This window comes from Acomys minous (assembly GCF_964271855.1).
Source record: "Acomys minous genome assembly, chromosome: 2".
In the NCBI taxonomy this organism is placed as follows: domain Eukaryota; kingdom Metazoa; phylum Chordata; class Mammalia; order Rodentia; family Muridae; genus Acomys; species Acomys minous.
Window position 1 is genome coordinate 53,697,265 of NC_140484.1, and position 20,345 is coordinate 53,717,609.

Sequence of the window (20,345 nt, forward strand, 5' to 3'; positions counted from 1 at the left end):
ATCCACGCTTATTTTTCTTTCATACCTGGTTTTAGCTTAGATGATGGAGCCACAGGTACATTTTGAGAAGTCTGACTAATGCTTAGTAGGCAACACAGCAAGGTCTGGGACACCACTGAACCTGACAGTGACTTTGTGGTCTTATTACTGACCTTGAGCCTCATTGGTTCAGCCTCAGTGTGGAGACTAGAGACAGACCTTTTGGCAGTGGTTCTGAGGCTTTGAGTTGACTGTTACACATTAACCCTGCCCTGAAGGGTGAGTGTATGTGTCTCTGAGGTCTGTAGCATCGCTTCTCAGGAATCATGCCAAGCTGTGTGAGATTATCCACAGTCAACCATTATCTACAGGCATGGCAGCTCTGCATGGTTCAACCTCATGCACATTAGGGTTAGGATTAGGGGTTAGGGTTATGAGTGCTGGCTTTAGGGGGATCCAGGTGATCAAGGCTTTTGGCTTTAAGTCCTCCTCTCATGCTTCTAAAGTGAGCAGTACAGATGAGCAGGCCAGAGGAAGACAAATTTTTAGCCAGAGGATATTTGTTATTCAGGTATGGATTGTCTGTGGAGATGGATTTACTCTCTTCTTTTAAATAATCTGCTCAAAAATTCTTTTTATCAGTCTTTAGCAATGGCACAGTGGCTAAGAGCACTTGTTGCTCTTGTAGAAGACCTGACTTCAATTTCCAGCACCTACTTGGAAGCTTGTAACTGCCCCTAACGGAGCTCCAAGGGATCTGACTCCCTCTTCCGATTTCTATAAGCACCATGCACATACATGGTGCATTCATACATGCATACACATAAAGTAAAGGTGAATCTTAAAACATTTTTTCATGCTTAAGGCTAATAATCTAAGATGTATTCTTCACTCCTCCACTATCATCTTGGATTCTAGGGTACATGGTCCCTTGTGGTAGCTGCTGTTGTTACCAGAGTTGATATTCTCCATGGATTCCAGGGCTTGTGTGCGCTGGGTGCTAAGGGAGAACTCTGGTTGACTTCTTGGATACTAATTTTTTCCCCTCAGAGTAGGAGCTCCGTAGTTCCAGGAGCTCAGTTTCCATATTGTCGGGGCATGGCCAGTGCAGGTTGTGGAGAGCGATGACATAGGCAGAGTTGGTCCATTTGTAGGGATTGCTTTCCATAAATAGGCTTGCTCCTCACTGTGTTCTTGAGCAGAACTTGGATTCTTCAGGGCTTTCCCTTGTCTGTACAGTCCTTCTGAAACTATAAAGGAGAAGCTCAGATTTATACATTTTCAGTTTAATTTTCTGTGTATTGATGTTTCTCTGGGAAGATAGCCCCAGGGATGCTCATTTTAAGCCCAGGTTTAGTTTTGTAAGAAGCCATCCTTGGGTGCTGTGCCCTCTGGTTTTCTGTTTTAATAAGCTTAACCTGGCATGTTTTGTTTTATTTTTTAAACAATGTTTTTAGATTTATTTCTTTTTATGTTATGTATATGTGTGGATAATTTACTTGCATGTATGTTTGTACACTACATGCATGCCTAGTTCCCACAGAGGCCTGAAGAGGGTGTCCAGTCGCTTGGAATTGGAGTTACTGATGGTTGTGAGCCACCGTGTGGGTGCTGGGAGTTAGACCAGGGTCTTCTGGGACAGCGGCCAGTGCTCTGAACGGCTGAGCGATCTCTCCAGCCTACATCATGGTTTTTGGGAAAGGCAAAGCATGACTAGCACTGTGACTCCTGTCAGTAATCCCAGCAAGTGGAAGGTTACAGCAGGGGAGATGCACAAGTTAGAGGCTAGCCTGTAGTACATCTTGAGACACCCCTGACACACACAGAGAGAGAGAGAGAGAGAGAGAGAGAGAGAGAAAGAAAGAGAGAGAGGGGTTAATAATAGTTTTTAAAAAGTGTTAGGTTACTATGAGTGTGAATTCCCAGTATGTATCATGTCTCTAGAATGTGGTGGTATGAAATGTTACCGTTTCCCACAGGACAGGAACCAGGGCCGCTGAGGCTAGAGTTTCCTACTGCACCTTCTAACGTCCACAGAGCTGTATTAGTTTTTGTTTTAATTTTTGAGCTAACATGTGTATCTATCTGTGCTAGGAAAGAGGTTGTTAGGGGGATATCTTTTTTTCTCCTCAAGTATTTAGTCAAAGACATTTGTCCATGCCAGGCCTTTGCTCACATGTCTCTACATATGGTGATCTACACTATGCAGCTGTGAAAGAGCAGCTCATCAGCCTGGCAGGCAAATGCTTCCGTCCTTTGGGGCTTCACTTGCTCATTGAAGCTAGTAAACAGTTTTAATTTGTGTTACCTCTCGAGCAATTTCTCCCTTCACTTTTTACTATAAAGTTATCTTCTAACAAGTTCTATAGCTAAAATTGTACCTTTTTCCTTTAGCGACATTCAAATGCCTCACAATCACTTTGTGAAATTGTTCGCCTGAGCAGAGACCAGATGTTACAAGTTCAAAACAGTACAGAACCAGATCCCCTGCTTGCCACTCTAGAAAAGTATGTTTACCACTTGGTTCTTATTTCCTCATTGATGCTGTTTGATGTGTTACCTTGTGAGTGACTGGTAAGTGAAGTAACTGCTCCTTTGTTGGCATTGTGTCGTTAAACCCTGTGCAAAGCAGGAAAGCCTGCTATCCTTCATCCACAGTTTGTGACCCAGTAGAGACCGAATGAGCAAGAAGGGGAACCAGTGGCTTGGACAAGTGGACTTTCAAGTTCTCAAAGCCTGCAAAGCTGAGTTTTACAGAGCACCCTGCTATGAAACAGTCACAGCATGACTTGGAGGGTTTTTAGGTTTTTTGTTGTTTTGTTTTTTTAAAAAGATTTATTTATTTATTTTTTAATATAGTATTCTGCCTACATGTCAGAAGAGGGCACCAGACCTCATTATAGATGGTTATGAGCCACTGTGTGGTTGCTGGGAATTAAACTCAGGACTTCTGGAAGAGCAGCCAGTGCTGTTAACCTGTGAGCCATCTCTCCAGCCCATTTTTAAAAATAGAGTCTTCTGTATGTATGCATTTGACCCATTTAATCCATCAGTTTCTTCTGAAGATCTTCTAAGGCTACTGTGTCTTTTCAGCTGACTCGGGGTGCTTGAGCAGTTACCCTGTTCATGTTGAGGGGAAGGTCCCTTGAAGATGGGCTGTTGTTTTTAATTTCCAGGAGTCTCACATTTTCAGAAAGAACATTGGTGGTTAACATGGGTATGTCATTGACTTGTGCCCACACTGTTACAGTGGTATTGTGGAAAAGCAGGTTCTCCCATAGGAGGAGTAACTGGAAAAAGTGCACAGGCAGCAGTGGATGCAATGGTTTTCTTCTTCACTCTTGGCTTGTCTCTCGTGGCAGTAGGTGTCCCTTCATAGTCCTCCAATGCAAAGAGACTTTCTACATCTTTTGCCAAACCAAACACCAAGCAGCTTGCTGTTAACTGTCTTGTGAGAAAGCTGATTTGTACTCCTAGAACTGTTGCCAATGGAAAGGCTCATGCACAGTTCCCAATTGCATAGTTTTTCATGTTATGTCTCATTTTATATATGTATTCTTTTCAAACACAAGATCCTCCATCTAGATATTTACAATTTTATTACTCATTAGGCTGACCTGTGTAAAACTGTTATCTGAGTAGGTTAAAAATTCTGAGTGTTTGGGTGTGTGTGGTGGTATATGTGCCCATAAACCCATCACTCTGGAGGTATAGGCAGGCCAATCTTTGAGCTCCAGGACAGCCAGAGCTACATAGTGAGACCCTGTCTTAAAGAAACAAACAACCAAAAAACTTCTGTTTTGAGTATCAGCAACTTCATATGATTTATAGAGCTGCTGAAAAGTAGAAACACAGCAAAAGCAGCTTGTAATTTTAATGTTTTTAAACTATGGAGCCTTGAAATCCAACATTTATATTTAGAATGTGTCAAAAGTCTGTGAGCTATATTTAACTGGTTGGTGGTGGCCACATGTATTAAGTGGTCAACAGTGAGCTCTGAACTCTTCAGGTCCACCAGAGGCCATGCATATGCTTGCTTCTACGTCAATAAATGTTAGAGTGAATGTCTTCAGGTACATGGACCAAGTAAGTCAACTGTGTCTTTCTGCAAGCTAACATACATTGTGGTGGGTTCTTTCTCTTTCTCTCTCCTTCTTTTCTCCCTACCTCCCCTCTTTCTCTTGCTTTAAGGAATGATTGGTTTAATTTGGCTCTCAGTCATCATGACAGCATGGTGTATGCAGTATGAGGCAGTTGGTTATGTTGGATACAGTCAGGAAGCACCCCACCCTTTTGGGGTTTTGGTTTTTCGAGACAGGATTTCTCTGTAGCCTTGCCTGTCCTGGGCTTGTTCCATAGACCAGGCTTGGCCTTGAACTCGTAGCGATCTGCCTGCCTCTGCCTCCAAAGTGCTGGGATTAAAGGCTTGTGCCACCACACCTGGCATGACCTTGGCAATTCTTATAAAAGAAAGCATTTAATTGGGGCTTGCTTATAGTTTAAGAGGTCTAGTCCATTCTCCCCATGGTAGGCAAAATGGTGACATGCAGGCAGACATGGTAGCCGAGTGGTCTACATCCACATCAACAGTAAGAGAGAGTGAGCCTCTGTGCCTGGCTTAGGCTTCTGAAACCTCACACCTACCCCCAGAGCCTTCCTCCATCAAGGCCACACCTTCTACTCCTTTCAAATAGTGTCCCTGTGAGCCTATGGGGTCATTTTATTCAAACCACCACATTGTCTGTATTTAATAGTCAAAAGTACCTTATGTTAGTGATATCAGAGTGAGCCAGTCTTTTGATGAGACATACAAAAAATTCTCTGTATTAGAATGTTGAGTGACCCATAGGCTTAGTACCACTGTGCATTTATGTTGTAAGTGGAAGGTATGGGTTTAAATGGGCTGAAGCTGAAGAGTGAGAGAAGTGCTATCAAGAAAGACATTCTGAGCCAGATGTGGTGGCACATACCATTAATCCCAGCACTGGTTCGCTATGAGTTCGAGGCCATCGTGGTCTACAAAGCGAGTCCAGGACAATCAAGGCTACACAGAGAAACCCTGTCTAAAAAAAAGAAAAGAAAGAAATTCTGAGTTGGGCCTAAATTAAATGCGTTCTAGCTAGTATCTCTCAAAATTTGAAATAGAAAAATTCCTTAAAATAGTTCCCTTTGAGCTGGACTAGGTATCTTAACAGTAGATTAATGAACTTAGAATTTTTGTTATTTGAGACAGTTAATTTTATAGATGTGAGCCTTTCTGTCACTCACCCAGTTGAAAAACAGTTGTCCCAGAGATGCAGGTGAGTAATCTAGATGGCTTCATACACTGTGAGTTTTGCTAATATCACTCCTGTATTTGAAAATGGGAGCATAACTATGTCAGAAAGCACCTCCTAGTCTAGAGGCTAAAAGGCACCCTCCTATCATGTGTGGCAAGTTCCATCTCGAGGTTCTTGGTGCTGGTCTCTTCTGGGCAATGGGTAGTACTGTTTGGATAAAGCTCTGGATGCAGCACCAATACTGCATTGTCAAATCATAAGCTTTTGTTAGCTTTTACATTGTTTTGTCCATTAGAATGCTTCTGATGTGACAGAATTCCAAGTTGATGTAGCCATGAGATGGTTGGGACCAGTTTGCCGTTGCTGTGGAGGAGATGTCAGTGGTTCTGAAAGTGTCGCTTTACTGTGATATCACAAGGACAAGCATCAGTGCTGTTTTGCTGGGGGCCACCTATGAAGAACACAGTTGCCAGAAGTGTAACTCCAAACCTCAATCTGTGTGTCAAAACCCCTTTTGGGATGTCAAATGAGCCTTTCTCAGGGGTCACATATCAGATACTTACATTATGATTCATAACCTTGTAAAATTATAATATTGAAATAGCAGTGAAAATTTAATGGTTGGGGGTCACCACAACGTGAGGCCATAGCATTACGAAGGTTGAGAACCCGTGCTCTAATCTATCCTTAGGCTGCTGTACTGTGTACCTCCTCTAACAGGGATTTCACACACTTCTAGTAATGTTTCTGCTGATTTATTACTTGAGAAGTGTAGAGTAAAAGCCAATGGTGAGTGGTCTCTTTGACCTGTCTTGGATCTTTGGTAATCACACAGCAAGTTCTGAGTCTGAACTGTACATCACCATCAGCTGTCACTACTGCCACCACTCTGCTTTGAGTAGGAGATCACACCTTGCCTTGAAGTATTTGTTGCTTCTTAGGAAGGTTGGCAGAAGCGAAAGGGCCCCCTTATCTTGTTAAAGGAGGTAAACTTAACGCATAAGAAGATTCGCTTTAGTAGTGACATCACGGTAGAAAGCAAACATGCTCATGTGTGGGTGAGTGTTCGTAGGGATCGTGTTGGATCCTTTTAGTTGTTACTGTTAAATGACATTTCACTCGGCGCTTGACTGTTGATTTCTTTCCCCAGGCAAGAAATTATAGAGCAGCTTCTGTCAAATATTTTTCATAAGGAGAAGAATGAATCGGCCATAGTCAGTGCAATCCAGATTTTACTGACTTTACTTGAGACTCGAAGGCCAACGTAAGCTTTCATTTTATCTCGCTAAATCATCCATTTTATTCTATTTACAGATGTCTTAAAAGCTAAGAGTTAAATTCTTGCCAGATGAGTTGCAGTAGCATGTCACTGGAGAGCAGGTGCTGCTGAAGTTACTGCTGTAGAGACACTGATTTCTTGTATGTGTGTGCTACCTATTTAGAGACTTAGTTGAACAGTATAGTTTGACCAATAGGTTATTGACAGCACATTGTGTTTGCTGGTGTTAGTGTGCCACTGAAGTAGATGTGAGGTGAGCAAACCCCAAACATGGACAGTGGCCCAGACAGCTGTCTGGGTGTGTGCTTATGAAGATGGGGGAGGGATGTTCCAGGTGTCAGGTGCTGATAGAAGGCCTCCAGATTGCCTTCTTCAGACTAACTTCTGTTGTTTTATGGGGGCTCACTGTGAGGGTATTGCACTCCAGAGGCTGGATGAGCAGGTGGCCTGGGACCTTAAGAAATCATGAACATGGTATGTTTTTCAATAAGCGACTGGATTTTGTATGTTGTCTTTTACTGTTTGTGTCCATTGTAAGTGTGTTAGGACTATGAAGAGATTGTATTGTTTTGCGTGTTGTTACTGGACCCATCCAGTGAAGCAAGTGACACGGGCAGACGGCTGACGTCCTTGGCCGGCAGGCAAAGTCTTCAGCCAGCCGAGGCTTCTGTTTTTCTCTCAGTGATGAAATATACGTTTCTGGGATGGCAGTGAAGGCAGCCTCACTAGCCCCACTTCCCAAATGCCTAGTCCCTGTCACTGGCCTGCTTAGTCTTAGTGATAATGGAGGGCAGTAGGCAGCAGTGCTTTCAAGTCTATTGTAATTTGGAGAATGTATAATTTACCTTTCTCCTTCTTCCCAGAAATTCATATTTTAAATCACATAAGCAGCAAGGCAAGGTATGTCTCACAGCTCATGTATCAGGGCCTTCCTACCTTCCCTGTCTATGGCTTACTGTCATACTGAGTGTTGCTGTGAGGTGTGCACAGTGACTGAGCTGAGAAAGCAAGAAAAACTTGAGGAGTAGTACACATTTTAGCAGAAGTAAGGGGAAAAGCACCATTTTAAGAGAGTAAAAAAAAGTACCATTTTAAAAGAGGAATCTATGGTGGCAGTAAAAGGGGATGCACGCAAAGCTTTCTGTGAAGAAGCTTTTGGTTTCAAACATTGAGCAAGATCGTACTTTTAAAGTGCACTTAGATCTTGGATCTTCACCTTATCCAGGAAAGGGTTGAGTCTCAGAAGCATCTGGGAAGAGGGCGAGCTGTGCCCTGCCTTATGCTGTCCTCTCACCAAGGCCAAAAAAGTCCAAGTGAAGACCCACAAAGGGAAATTTGCTGCTGTGTTACAGCCAAGAAAGGCAGTGCTACAAGAGTTCACAAGCTGGAATAGGTTCCAGGTGGTTTTACAAAAAAATACAACACCTGACCTGTGTATCTTAGCTGCATCCTCCCTATGTTTCCTCATGTTGTTGACACAGTAGTTTCAGTTACGTTTTTGTTTTGTTTTTGAGAGAGAGACAGAGACAGAGATAGAGACAGACACTAACTGAGACCTAGACCAGATGCTGGTAGTTTGTACATGCCTGTAAGCCTTTCAGTAGGCAAGCAAGGCAAGAGAGACAGTCCCCACTGTGGTTGCAGGCCTCAGATGTGGAGCACCTTGAGGGGGAAATGACTGTATATTCACCAGGATCCTTCTCCCCTAAACAAAATCTTAAGCCTCCCATGTAAAAGAAACTACGCCTTCAACTCTAAGGATACGATGAAGAACACTAGTGAGAGGAGATGACCAGGAAAAAAGTTCTTCTGTCCAGTGGGAAAGGCAGGAATACTTGAGATCACTGGTTTTGTTGTTGCTGTGCTCCACCTGCCCCCCCCCCCCCCCCCCAGTCAAGGGAAGGATCACTAAGGAAGCCCTCCTCTGAAGACCTAGGAGCTAGGGGTGCTAAGGCTAAGGCATTTCTCTCCTCCCATTTCCTCTCCCTGCTTTCCAAGTGCCAGATAACAAGTAGCAATAGAATGCTGCTGGAAGGAAGAGAAGGCCAGTGTGTGGAAGGAGACTCTTCCCAGGCCCAAGAGGAGCAGGTTTACTAGGAAAATCTAAGCCATGGATGCTGAATATGTAGAGAAAAATTTGGCAGGTAAGCCAAAGTAACTAGAGACTGGAGCACTGAAGGCTACTATAACAACCTAAGCCTTGCCTCACTCAACTGTTGACCTATTGATCACACTCAACACTTAGGGCTAGGAAAAGAGACTCACATCTACTCCTCCATAAATACCACATAGACCAGTTTCTAGTCCTAAACTGGATGGACCTATCCACTAAGGACTATGAGGAAAAGAACCTCAACAAACTCAGAAGAGAAAGGACAGTAAGAGGAAGCAACTCCAAAACGTTACCACTGTCAGAAAAAGAGGGATTTCGTATAAATACCAGGATCATGTGAGAGCTCTAGAAAAGTGGGCAGTATGTAAACACAGAGCCTCAGTAAAGGGATGAGAGATTGTGTGAAGATGCAAGAGATGAGAACAGAAATGAAGAGCCCTCAGCACTTACGCCAACATCTGAGAGAATCGGCACAGGAAACCAGACATAACTCATGATGAAGTTAAACATAAACATTGCCTGTTCGCTGAGGACCCAGCAATAGTTGACAGGACACCAGGAACAAATTTGAGTGCCTAAGTCTTAGTTTCTGACCCTGTTGGCCAATAAAAAGAACCAAAGCTCTCTTGAAGAAGTGGCTGGCACAGTTAACGTACAGCAACTGAAGGGAGAGAAGTACTTTAGGGTTTCTATTGCTGCAACTAAAGCAAGCTGAGGAGGAAAGGGTTTATTCTGCTTCCCATAGCTTGCTCAATCTTCTTTCTTTCTTTCTTTCTTTTTTTCTGTCTTTCTGTCTTCTTTCAAGGCAGCTCCTTCTTCCCACGTGCTGAGATTAAAGGCGTGCGCCACCACATCCAGCCTAGTCTGCTTTCTTATAATAGAACTCAGGACCACCAGCTAAAGGATGGAACCATCTACAATGGGGGAACTCTCTCTCATCACTAATTGAGAAATGCCTTACAGCTGGATCTTACGGAGGTGTTTTCTTAATTGAGGTCCCCTCCTTTCAGATAACTCTAGCTTGTGTGTCAAGTTGGCCTAAGGCTACCCAGAACAGAGGAGTTGTGGTTTGAGTTTCCATTGGTCCTGTGTCCCCATACGTGCATGCTACAGGACTTGCTACAAAGCCACAGCCAACCTGACAAGAGAAAAGAGAAGGTCCCCCAGATCCCTGTAACAAAAGCACACAGACAGGCACGCACACACGCACATTCTCATCGGGAGGTGAATGCTGTGCAGTGTGGAAAGGATGAAAATTTCAATAAGTGCCGTTGGGCAGTGTATTTGACCTCATTGTGCCAAAAAGTTTTGACTCCTAGATTATAGAAAATTTTATTCAAAGATGTATCACAGAACCAGACACTAAAGCTAAAACTGTAGAAGTTCCAGAGGAAAACCTTTGATTCTGGTGGTTTTCTTTGACATGTCACCAAATTATAGTCCTATGTTCTACTTTGAATTCTGTTGATGTATTAAAAGTCAACTTGACTTTTTCTTTGTCCTTCAAGAGCTCATGTTAATATAGGTGTCACAATATAAAAACACAGTCCAACTTTTAGAAACTACTGGAAAACCCAAAATAAGTTATATTTTAAAAAATTATTCCGGAAGGAAGGAGCCAGTGTATAGTCATGAGTAGATCACAGCAAAATTCAAATTCAGCAGTGCAAACAGCTCAGTGTTCAACTTCTAGGTTTCACTCATACTTTTTATCCCCTCTTCTCTTGCTCTGCTATCTGAGCACACACAGCTTGGCTGATAGGCTTAAGCCAGCTCTAGAGACTTAATAACAGCCCATTGTCCTCGGCAGATGGCCCATAGTCCTGGTGTTTCCAGCATCCTCGGGTCGCCGCTGCAGATAGGCTGTACCTCTTCTTGCCTCCCTTCAGGGTCTCTGACCTTTTACAGTGTAACAAACCTCAGCTGTTCTCTATGATTCATTCATTTCTTCAAAACCAATACCATACAGGAGAGTGTCTTAGGGTGATTTTTGCTGTGATGAAACACCATGACCAAAAGCAGTTTAGGGAAGAAAACATTTATTTGGCTTATGTATCCTGAATCGTGGTCCATTTAAGGGAAGCCAAGGTAGGAGCTCAGATTGAGCTGGAACCTGGAGGCAAGAGTTGATGCAGAGGCCATGGAAGAGTGCTGCTTACTGGCCTGCTCCTCATTGTTTGTGCTTCCTTATAGTAACCAGTACTGCCACGGTGGGCTGGATCTCCCCAAATGATCACTAATCCAGAGTGGATTACAGGTTGTACCAATATACCTGGTTTCATTGGTGCTGGAGATTAAACCAGGCTTTCCTCATGCTAAATTAAAAGTCTTTAATGTACATATAAATTTACTGTTAAAGGTGAAAGCAAATTTTCATAGTGAGATGGATATGCTTATTTATGTAAATAAGTCATGGCTGAGTATTTAACACTGCAGGCTGTACAGCATGTTCAACTTTATTTTATAATCATCAGTGCCAAGAAGGCCACTTTAACTGTGCAGTGCAAAATGGCAGAAATATAGTTAGGACTGTATCAGGAAATTTGGTTCTAATCTCAAGTAAGTGTATAATGGGGTGTTTTGTTTTGTTTTGTTAAATGAACCTTGTCAGTAACTCCAGCAGCAGTTTTAAGATCAAACATTCTAACACACTGTGGGCTGATGACTTACTAATTTGATGCTTTCATGCTGAGATTATAATTAAACTGTCATATTTGTTTAAGAGCTCAAAAGTCTGTGCAGTAAAACATATGTGCAACAGCCATAGCCTCAAATCTGGCCCAAGATATTTCAGTGGTCTTTATTGGCATTGTGATGGTGTGTGTGGTGCATAGGGTGGGTGTCAAGAATCTAGGCAGCATAGAAGTCACATGATACGACACAAACACCTTGAATTCATTTCACATTTGATTTTGAACTAGTTTTTCCTTTCGTGTTCCTTCAGAAGTCTTTCATTGTTTCTAAATACTTTTTGATCCCCTCACCCCCATAGTCAATTACATTATTCCATACCTGCTTGCAACCCACAGCTTCAGGAGCTGGGTTCTAGAGCAACGGTTCTCTTAACCACTGAGCCGTCTCTCCAGCTACAAGCAATAGTTTGCAATGCCAGACTTTCAAGATTATTGTGTTGTCAGTGTTACATTCCCAAAGAGACACAGAGTATGGTTCCCTGACTCTTCCGTTTCTATTGATTTTTTCAGGCAACTCCATGGCCTGTGTCCACTGTTTGATTTGTCCTCATCTTACCCTCTGTGTGTGTGTGTCTGTTCTCTAAGGACCCTTGTGATAGCAATGTGGGCCCATCTCACAATCCAGGTTAATCATCCATCTCAGAGTTCTTAGTTATGTCTTTAGATGTCTTTTCCCCAAAACAAGCGGCATCCACAGGCTGTGAGGGTTAAAGTGACATTTGTTTGGAGGAGCTAGCACTGGGCCAGAATTATTGATTGCTCTTTCCCTTTTTTTAGGAATTGTGTTTCTGAGCTCAGCCTTTAGAGCTAGATGTCACTCACAAGTGGTGTGTTTTCAGCAGTCATTACCATAGTGCACTCTGTGGTTTCCAGGTGTGCCAGGTGATGTGCAGCCCTTAGTCTGCTGATGGGCTCCTCACTGCTGTCCCAGAAGGTTCTTTTGTTAGTGATCATTAATGAGCTGATAAGGTTGGGTTTGGATCCAGGCAGTCTCACTGTAACAGTATACATAGCACTTTCAGTTTGAGCTTAATAGCTTCATTTTCACACTGATCTGTGTCCTCCCTCCCTGGGCTTATCCTTGAGCACTACTGTTCCTTGCAGTCACGATACTAGCTGAAAATGGGAGTCTCACATTATCTGTAATCCTTTCTTTTTGTTTTTTGTTAGTTAAGGAATGAGTTGTAATGATTGAAGACTGGATTTTATGTAGAATAAATTATAAATAGAAAATCAGTGTTATTTACCCAAAAATACTTCGGAGGATAAGTAGGAGTCCCATTATTGTTAGCATTCCCAGGTGGCAGGTAATTCGATGTCTTGTGATTGGGTCAGTTCTCCATTTGATCCATATTTTCTAATCATTAGAGATGTGCTCTCAGTATGATAGTGACAGGAGTTGGAGATGTGACACAGTACCTCACCTGATACCATAACCCCTTTATGTTCTCAGGGCATGGTGGCCAATCCCTTGAGTCTCATTGTTGTTTCTTGGCTGGCTCTTTCACATCACCATAATGTAGTCAGATTCATGAAGTATGTGCTTGCAGGGTTGACATGGAGAACTTGAGTGAATTATTTTGAGATTACAGTAGTTCCCTTGATTTTTTTTCCCCCCTCAGATTTGAAGGCCATATAGAGATCTGCCCACCAGGCATGAGTCACTCAGCTTGTTCAGTTAACAAGAGTGTTTTAGAAGCCATCCGAGGAAGACTTGGATCTTTCCATGAACTCCTGCTGGAGCCACCCAAGGTAGGGTTTCTGTCTTTAAGTGTTACTGGCAGGCAGGGCTTTGGTTTTGGCAGTTACCGGAGAGTCTGAGAACCTGGACATAAGAGAATGATCATAATTAGCATTACATAATATGTTTTTAAAAAGTGTGGGCAAGTATGCACACCTGTGCTGCTTATATCCTTCCATTAAACTATATGGGTTCTGGAGATAGAACTCAGAGGCTTGGAGGGAAGTGCTTTGCCCACTGAGCCATCTCCTCAACCTGCATGTATGTTTAAGGTACACTACCATTTTCTCTGCCTCTGAGATGTCTTGTTATTGGTTGGTTTTATTTTGTGGGGCAGGGTCTTACTGTTTATTCTAGGCTGGCCTTGAACTTGCTATCTTCCTGCCTGAGCCTTACAAGTAGTGAGATTACAAACATTCACCAGTGTGCCTCCCATGTGAGGCTTTTTATCCATATCTCGTGTTTAAATTAGTAAATGAGGGGAAATTAGAATAAAAAATACCTCACTGAGATACAGTCTACTGAGATCTTAGTGTACAGGTTGGAAAGGAACTGGCACAGAGTGTTGATTTGCATGCAAAACTGAACACAGTGGAACCTCAGGAGACCTGCCTGGGAGGCACGCTGGGAATCACAGCTGCTCTAGTCTTCCGTACTGTTTTCTTTTACTCTCTACATTGGTATGACTTGTTAAGAATTTAGTATGTGAGTTTATCACATCTGTATGAGCTCTTGTTACTTAGTCATTGTTCTGTTGTGGTGAAATGACACCATGACCAAGGCAGCTCTTTTATAAAAGAAAGTATTTAATTTGAGTCTTGCTTACTTTTAGAGGCTTAATCCATTATCTTCATGAGGGGAAGGCTGAGAGCTAAATCCTGATCTGCAGGCAGAGAGGAAGAGACTGGCCCTAGCATTGTCTTTTGAAACCTCCAAACACATCCCCTCTTGAGACACTTCTTCCAACAAGGCCACCCTACCCTAGCAAGGCCATATCCTATTCCTGGTGACCACTCCCTGGTGACCAAGCACTCAAATATATGAGCCTATTGGAACCATTCTTATTCATACCACCAGAGTCATTTCTCTTTAACCTTCTGGAGGAGGGCCAGAATACCTTAGGTCAATACTCCAAGGGTCTGGTGAGTGTCCAAGTTGTTGTTCAGATACCCAGGGCTCTCTTGAGTGCCTAACAGTTCCCTCTGTGCTCAGGGTCCTGCGGGGCCCATTCAGTCCAGGGCCCTGCATCTTCAGTCAGCTCATTGACCCTAAGATTTTTTATTTCTTAAGTGTTTAGCAGCTAACTAGCCAGTGCCCATCCTTCTTGCCAGTCTTAGAAACAAGAATGAGAAAAAGGATTTAGGAGAAGAGAGACCATCACCGATGAAAAATGGCGGCAAGAGGAGGATAGGAGAGGGAATGTGTGATGAGAGCCCAGACTGAGTCTTGGGTGGTTCATTCGGCTTCTTTCTAGGTACACAAAGAAACACCCAACTCATTACCTCAATTCATAACTAAGTCTCTTGTTGAAACTTCTCTTTTACTCTAGCAATGAGTGACACCCCTGGCTTCACTCCATGATGAGATGTATAAGTAGATTCAGGGAGTATTTAAAGTAGCCGTATTAATTGGTGAGTGAACTTACTTGCTGTGCTAAGGATTGAATGTAGTCTTACACATATTAAGCAAGTAATCACCCTTAGGCAACATGACACTTTTTAGAAAGTTTCAGGAGTTTCATGGAATGAAACTGTAAGGCTTGGGCCAGAAGAGGAGAGTGCACAAGTATGAGAGTTTTGGTTTAGGCTGTCACTGGAGTCTGAGAACTTTGGAAGTAAGAGAGTGATGACTAACCAGCATTACACACTATGTCTTTGGGGTTTTGATTGTTTAAAGTTTGTTTATTGTGGGAACTTTGTTCTCCCCTTCCATTCCACTATGTGGGTTCTTGAGGTAAGTCAGAATGTCTGAAATATCTAAAATGCTATAGTATCTGCTTCTGTCTTGTGATTTCAGATTATCAAAACTCTTTGTAGACAAGAACGGGCCTCATCCACAATATTTCTCAGGGCAAACACATACCTTTTTACCGTATGTTGTTGTTTCTGACTTCTTGTAAAGATTCCAGCTGCAAGTTTAGATTTCTCCAGCATGAATTGTATGATATTAGCTGGCCTTCTACTGTGTCAGCACATGGACTTCTTGTTTATTGATTTACACTGAATTTAATTTGAAAGCTTTTTCTTCCTCAGAAAAGTGTGATGAAGACTACATGGGGTATACTGGACCCTCCTGTGGGGAATACTCGGTTGAATGTGATTAGGTTGATATCCAGCCTGCTTCAAACCAATACCAGCAGTATAAATGGAGACCTGATGGAGCTGAACAGCATTGGTGTCATATTGGTGAGATTCTGCCTCACAGACATTTGAAGTCAGCCTTGGTGGTTCCTAAGATTATATATAGCTCAGTCATATAAATTGACAGGGGTGTGGTTTGAACTCACTGTCCAGTACAGGCATCCTGTCCAAGAGTGGGGACAGATCTATAACAATACTCTCACCCTGAGCACTACAACTTCTTTGAACTCAGTCCGACTTGTACCAAGCTGCATGTGGTGTGAGGTGCTAGTGTTGTCAGCTGGCTTCTGACCCATCCTCCCAGGAAAGGGGAAGAGCTCATTCCCTCCACACCTCTGGAAGACGCGAGGAAACCAGATAGTACTAGGGCAAAGGCACTTATGTCACAAGGCATTGGCTCACTGCTCAGGACCACATCTGCGACAGGGTTACCATGTAAGTGACTGTCCCACACTCAGCACACTCAGGCGTTGTGAGTAGGAAGTCCAACTTCAAACAGGAATGAGGCATTTAACAAGTTGCTATCTACAAGTTGACATTCTGCTGCAGTGGAGACTAGGACAAAACTATTATGTTAACCTAGACCCTCTTTCTCCAATAAAAATAATTCTCTATCAAGTTTCCTCATATCAAAATAAGCCTTAATTGTGCCTTTCATGGATAGTGCAAAGCAAAGCCTGCTGCATGCTTGGTGGTCTGAAGAAGCCGTGTAATTCCCTGGAGTCACAAAGGGAAAAGCATGGAAATGGACTGAGCTGGATATTTGCATCACCTTTTAAACATTTCTCCTTAAGAAGGTTATGTTCATCTTTCCTTTTTGTTACGGGAGCTTTCTTCTGTTTTCTCATATATTCTAGGCAAATTCAAGTATTTTGAATGAACATATAGTTATATGGACTATGAAGCAGTGTTTCAAACCACCCTTTAAATACATTTTTGTTTCTTTTAATACGGGTATGTGCTTATCTGTGTGCACACATGCATATGCAGCCATCATAGCTCCCGTGCTGAGGTCAGACCACACCGTTTAGAAGTCAGTTCTTTCCTCTCGCCATGGGGATTTTCAGAAGCAAACTCAAGGTAATCAGTCTTGGTGGCAGGCACCTTTTACTACTGAGCCAATTTGCTAACTTCTGCCTTGTGTTTCTAGATCACTGAAGCTCTTCAGTTAGGCTAGACTGGTTGGTCAGTGAGATCTACCCGTCTTCACTTCCCCAGCCCTGGATCACAGACATAGATGCCACTATGCCCAGCTTTTAAGTAGGTGCTAGAGATCCAGAGTCAGATCTCCACTTATTCGGCACGCACTTTACTGACTGAGTGTATCCCCACCTTGAAAACATGTTCTTCAGTTACTACTTGATGAATGTTTAAAGTGGTGGCTTCAGCACTGAGCTCACTGAAGAGCCTCTACTTTCCTTGTAGGACATGTTCTTCAAGTATACATGGAATAACTTTCTACATACACAAGTGGAAATTTGTATTGCTCTCATCCTTGCCAGTCCTTTTGAGAATGCAGAAAATGGTACCATTACTGATCAAGACTCCACTGCTGACAATTTGTTATTGAAGCATGTAAGTGTTATTCCTGACGTCTGTGTTTTCCAGAGTGTGAAATGAATCACAGTTGAAGGGCAGGTTGAGTAGCTTCCAAGTCATAAGGTTTAGCTGTCACATGCTGCTCATTACACTTCTGACAAGTGATTCTTCTGTTAATCACATGGACCGAACCTCTCAATGAACTGTAGACCCACCTTCTTGTAAATATAAGACATTTGAACACACTTCACGCGGGTTAAAAGAACCATAGATAATTAAGTCCTACTGAGAATACTTTTACTGTTTACTGTTCTTCGGCACACCAGTGTTTAACTTGCAGTGCTGATTAGGTGCCTGAAAGTGTGGAGAAATGAGTTGTAGTCAATGTTGAATGGTCTTCACTTTAGAGTCTCTCTCTGGTGTTTTATGGGCAAGAACAGGGGGCTCTTCCTTTGTAGATCAGACTTGTCTTGGACTCATAAACTTTCTGGCTCAGGCTCTCAGAGCTAGGGTTATAAGCATGTGCATGATATGTGGCCTGGGAGCCAGTCTCTTTTTCTATAAAATACGAAGTGATTTTTCTAGGTCAGTTTTCAGAGTTGTACATTTCTATGGTCTTAACTAATCCTCTAGTTTCCAGGTAGTTTATTCCCAGACCTGGAAGCCAAAAAAGGCTGCCCTGGAGCAGCTAGTAACTGGAGAAGACAAGTGCCGTTGCTCATTGGAGTTTGCAGCCATGTGGCTTCTCTTTGACTGTTAGTTTTGTTACGGTCGTTCACGTTTTGTTGCCCACATTTAAAAGTTAACTAAGCCAAAATAAAGCAAATAGCAGAAAAGTAGAGCATTGTGTTAGGTCTGTGCTAAATTTGCCAGAGCATGCTTTCATCTTTTGAATTCTGGTTGGGCCTTGTGCATCTGACCAACTTTTTCTAGTCAACAAATCCTAGCTTTGCCTTGGTGGGTTCACTACTCACTGTAGCAATACCCTCAGCAACAAGGTGCCTAGTAAGTGCTCTGTGTGGCCTGGGGTCCTGATGGAATTGGCCACTGGAGATCTGGAATAAACAGCACCATGTCGAATTTGGGTGGGCCAGTGAACACATACAGTTTTGTTTTATGTAAAGTTTTTTTTAAAAAAAAAAAAAAGACAGGGTCTCACTATGTAGACCAGTCTGACCTTGAACTCACAGAGATCTGCCTACCTACCTCTACCTCCAAAATGCTGGGGTTAAAGTCAATGGTAGGGTTAAATCCACCATGCTGGGTTTGCTTTGGTGTGTGAATAATTGGGAGTAATTGCAGTGTTCTTTTTTATTTAGCTTTTTCAAAAATGTCAGTTAATTGAGCGAATACTTGAAGCCTGGGACACTAATGAAAAGAAACAGTAAGTACCTTGCCTCCCCCAATACAATCTTTTTATTGATTATTTAAGAATTTCACATAATGTACCCCAATTCCACTCACTTCCCAGTCCTCCCAAGTCCACTGTGACCACTTGAACACCAGATTCAGATTGATGAAAGTGTATGAATGCTGAACAAAAACTGACCGGTCAGGGACATAATCTGGGCTTGGGAGCCAGACTGTGATGCAGGTCCATTTCAAAGGCAAGCTTTTTTATAAGAAAAACTATAACCAGGTAACAGCCAGATAACCAGGTGGGCAGCAAGGGGGGAGGACAGTGTTGCATCATTTTGACCAGTTAAACACAAAAAGAATCTTCTGAGCACAATGTATCCAGATGACTAGACAAAGCATTTTAGCCTGGTTGTCTAGGATATAGACTTGGGGACGTTCTAGTTCCCCACTTTTCCAGGAGAAGGGAACATAGCAGGATGTTGTGGTCTTAATTCTAATAGAACGAACATTTATCTTTAACTCAGGCAGAACATGCATTTATCATCTATTTTATTCTAAGCAGCAAGTATTGACGTAGCCTGGACTCAGGCACATAGGGCCTGAGAGCTTGAACTAGTTTCACCTTAGAGTTGAAATGGAGACTTGGCGGCACAGTGGCTTTTGATAGGCTAAAGATGTTAACAGAGGAGCTGCAGTTATGCTAAGAACTGAAGTAGGAGGGGTATAGAGTTTGAGCAAGGTAAGCAGGTTATAACAGTGACCTCTACCCCCAAAAAGAAGGGCCCCCCCAAAAAAAAGACGCTTTTTGTGTTGCTCATATACTCACTGAAACATGGTAAAACTCCCAGTATCCAGCTCCTTAAAGAAAACTGATTCCTGCCCCTACACTACTCCTGCCAGAAGCTGTGAAGAGCTACACTTCAGTATACCTATTACAGGTTTTTAAAGTATTTTCTTCAGTGGCTTCCTGTCTAGACTGTTCCCCTTTTTGGGGAGGAGGGGTTGTGAAAATATGGAATGCTTAATGAATTTGTGTGTCTTCCTTATGAAGGGACCATGCTAATCTCTTTTGTATTATACCAATTTTAATATATGTGCTGCTGAAGTGAACACAAGTAACTTGTTTCTAAAAGCAGTACAATTTGATTTATAATTTGCAAAAAATATTACCATTTCCCCTTTGCTACTTTAAAAAAAGTGAGAATAAAGTTACCCTATAATAGATAATTTTCTACTAACCTTTGGTCAGGTTTTCCTCCTTTGAGCAGAACTCTGTTGCCATTGAAGGGCTTTCTGAGCATAGTTTGAGTTGAATAAAACAGTCAAAGGTTGACCCTCTCTGGTGTGCAGTGATTATCCTCTCAGAGCCGGACGTGCCATGCACATGCTCTCAGAGTAAGGTGCCACCACACCATGCACCTAAAAGGGAACAATGCATAATTTCTTCATAGACAAGATTTTGTGAAGCATTAGTTGGCCCTGCCCACAACTTTCTTACATAAGGGGTAGATGGTGGTAGTTCTGGCAGTGAAAGTAGCCAGCAGGCACTCTTAATACTCTGGCAGCTTTTACATCAGCCTAGATTCTGAAGCAGGCAGTGTAGGGTGGGTTTGGAAGGTTCTTTCAGGGTGTGTTGCTGTGTGAGGCTGAGTGTGTTTGTATAAGTGACACCTAGCTTATGGGTTGCGTTACTGGGTGGTACCAGGTAGGAAGAGGGAGCCCTGATCATTATTAGCTTTGGTTTGTGTTGAAACCCTCTTACCCCTCTCTTCTTGATACTTTGAGATAGGTAGGTAAACTCTGGTTATTTTGCCATGTTGTAGGATGCTGGGGCTTATTCATTAGGAGAGGTTGGATATTATTCTCATTGTTCCTGTGAAGTTAGCCCTCTTAGTGTTTATGTGAGCAAGAACATAGAGTCTTCTCAGATCTTCTTACCTCTCTTAGTTCTGTAGATGGTGCCACAAATGACGGACACTCCTCTTTTGTTTGATAACACACTC

General features: G+C 42.6%; 1 protein-coding gene across 13 annotated transcripts in view; it reads left to right on the forward strand.

The window, feature by feature from the left end:
* The window catches only part of PPP6R3 (protein phosphatase 6 regulatory subunit 3), a 116,619-nt gene that overhangs the window by 62,414 nt on the left and 33,860 nt on the right, over positions 1-20,345 (forward strand). For all 13 annotated transcript variants that reach the window (XM_084750643.1, XM_084750644.1, XM_084750645.1 and 10 more), the window contains 6 exons: positions 2,374-2,486; positions 6,409-6,522; positions 12,966-13,095; positions 15,337-15,489; positions 16,870-17,019; positions 18,303-18,367. In XM_084750643.1, coding sequence (XP_084606769.1) covers positions 2,374-2,486; positions 6,409-6,522; positions 12,966-13,095; positions 15,337-15,489; positions 16,870-17,019; positions 18,303-18,367 — 725 coding nt within the window. The remainder of the gene's footprint in view (positions 1-2,373; positions 2,487-6,408; positions 6,523-12,965; positions 13,096-15,336; positions 15,490-16,869; positions 17,020-18,302; positions 18,368-20,345) is intronic.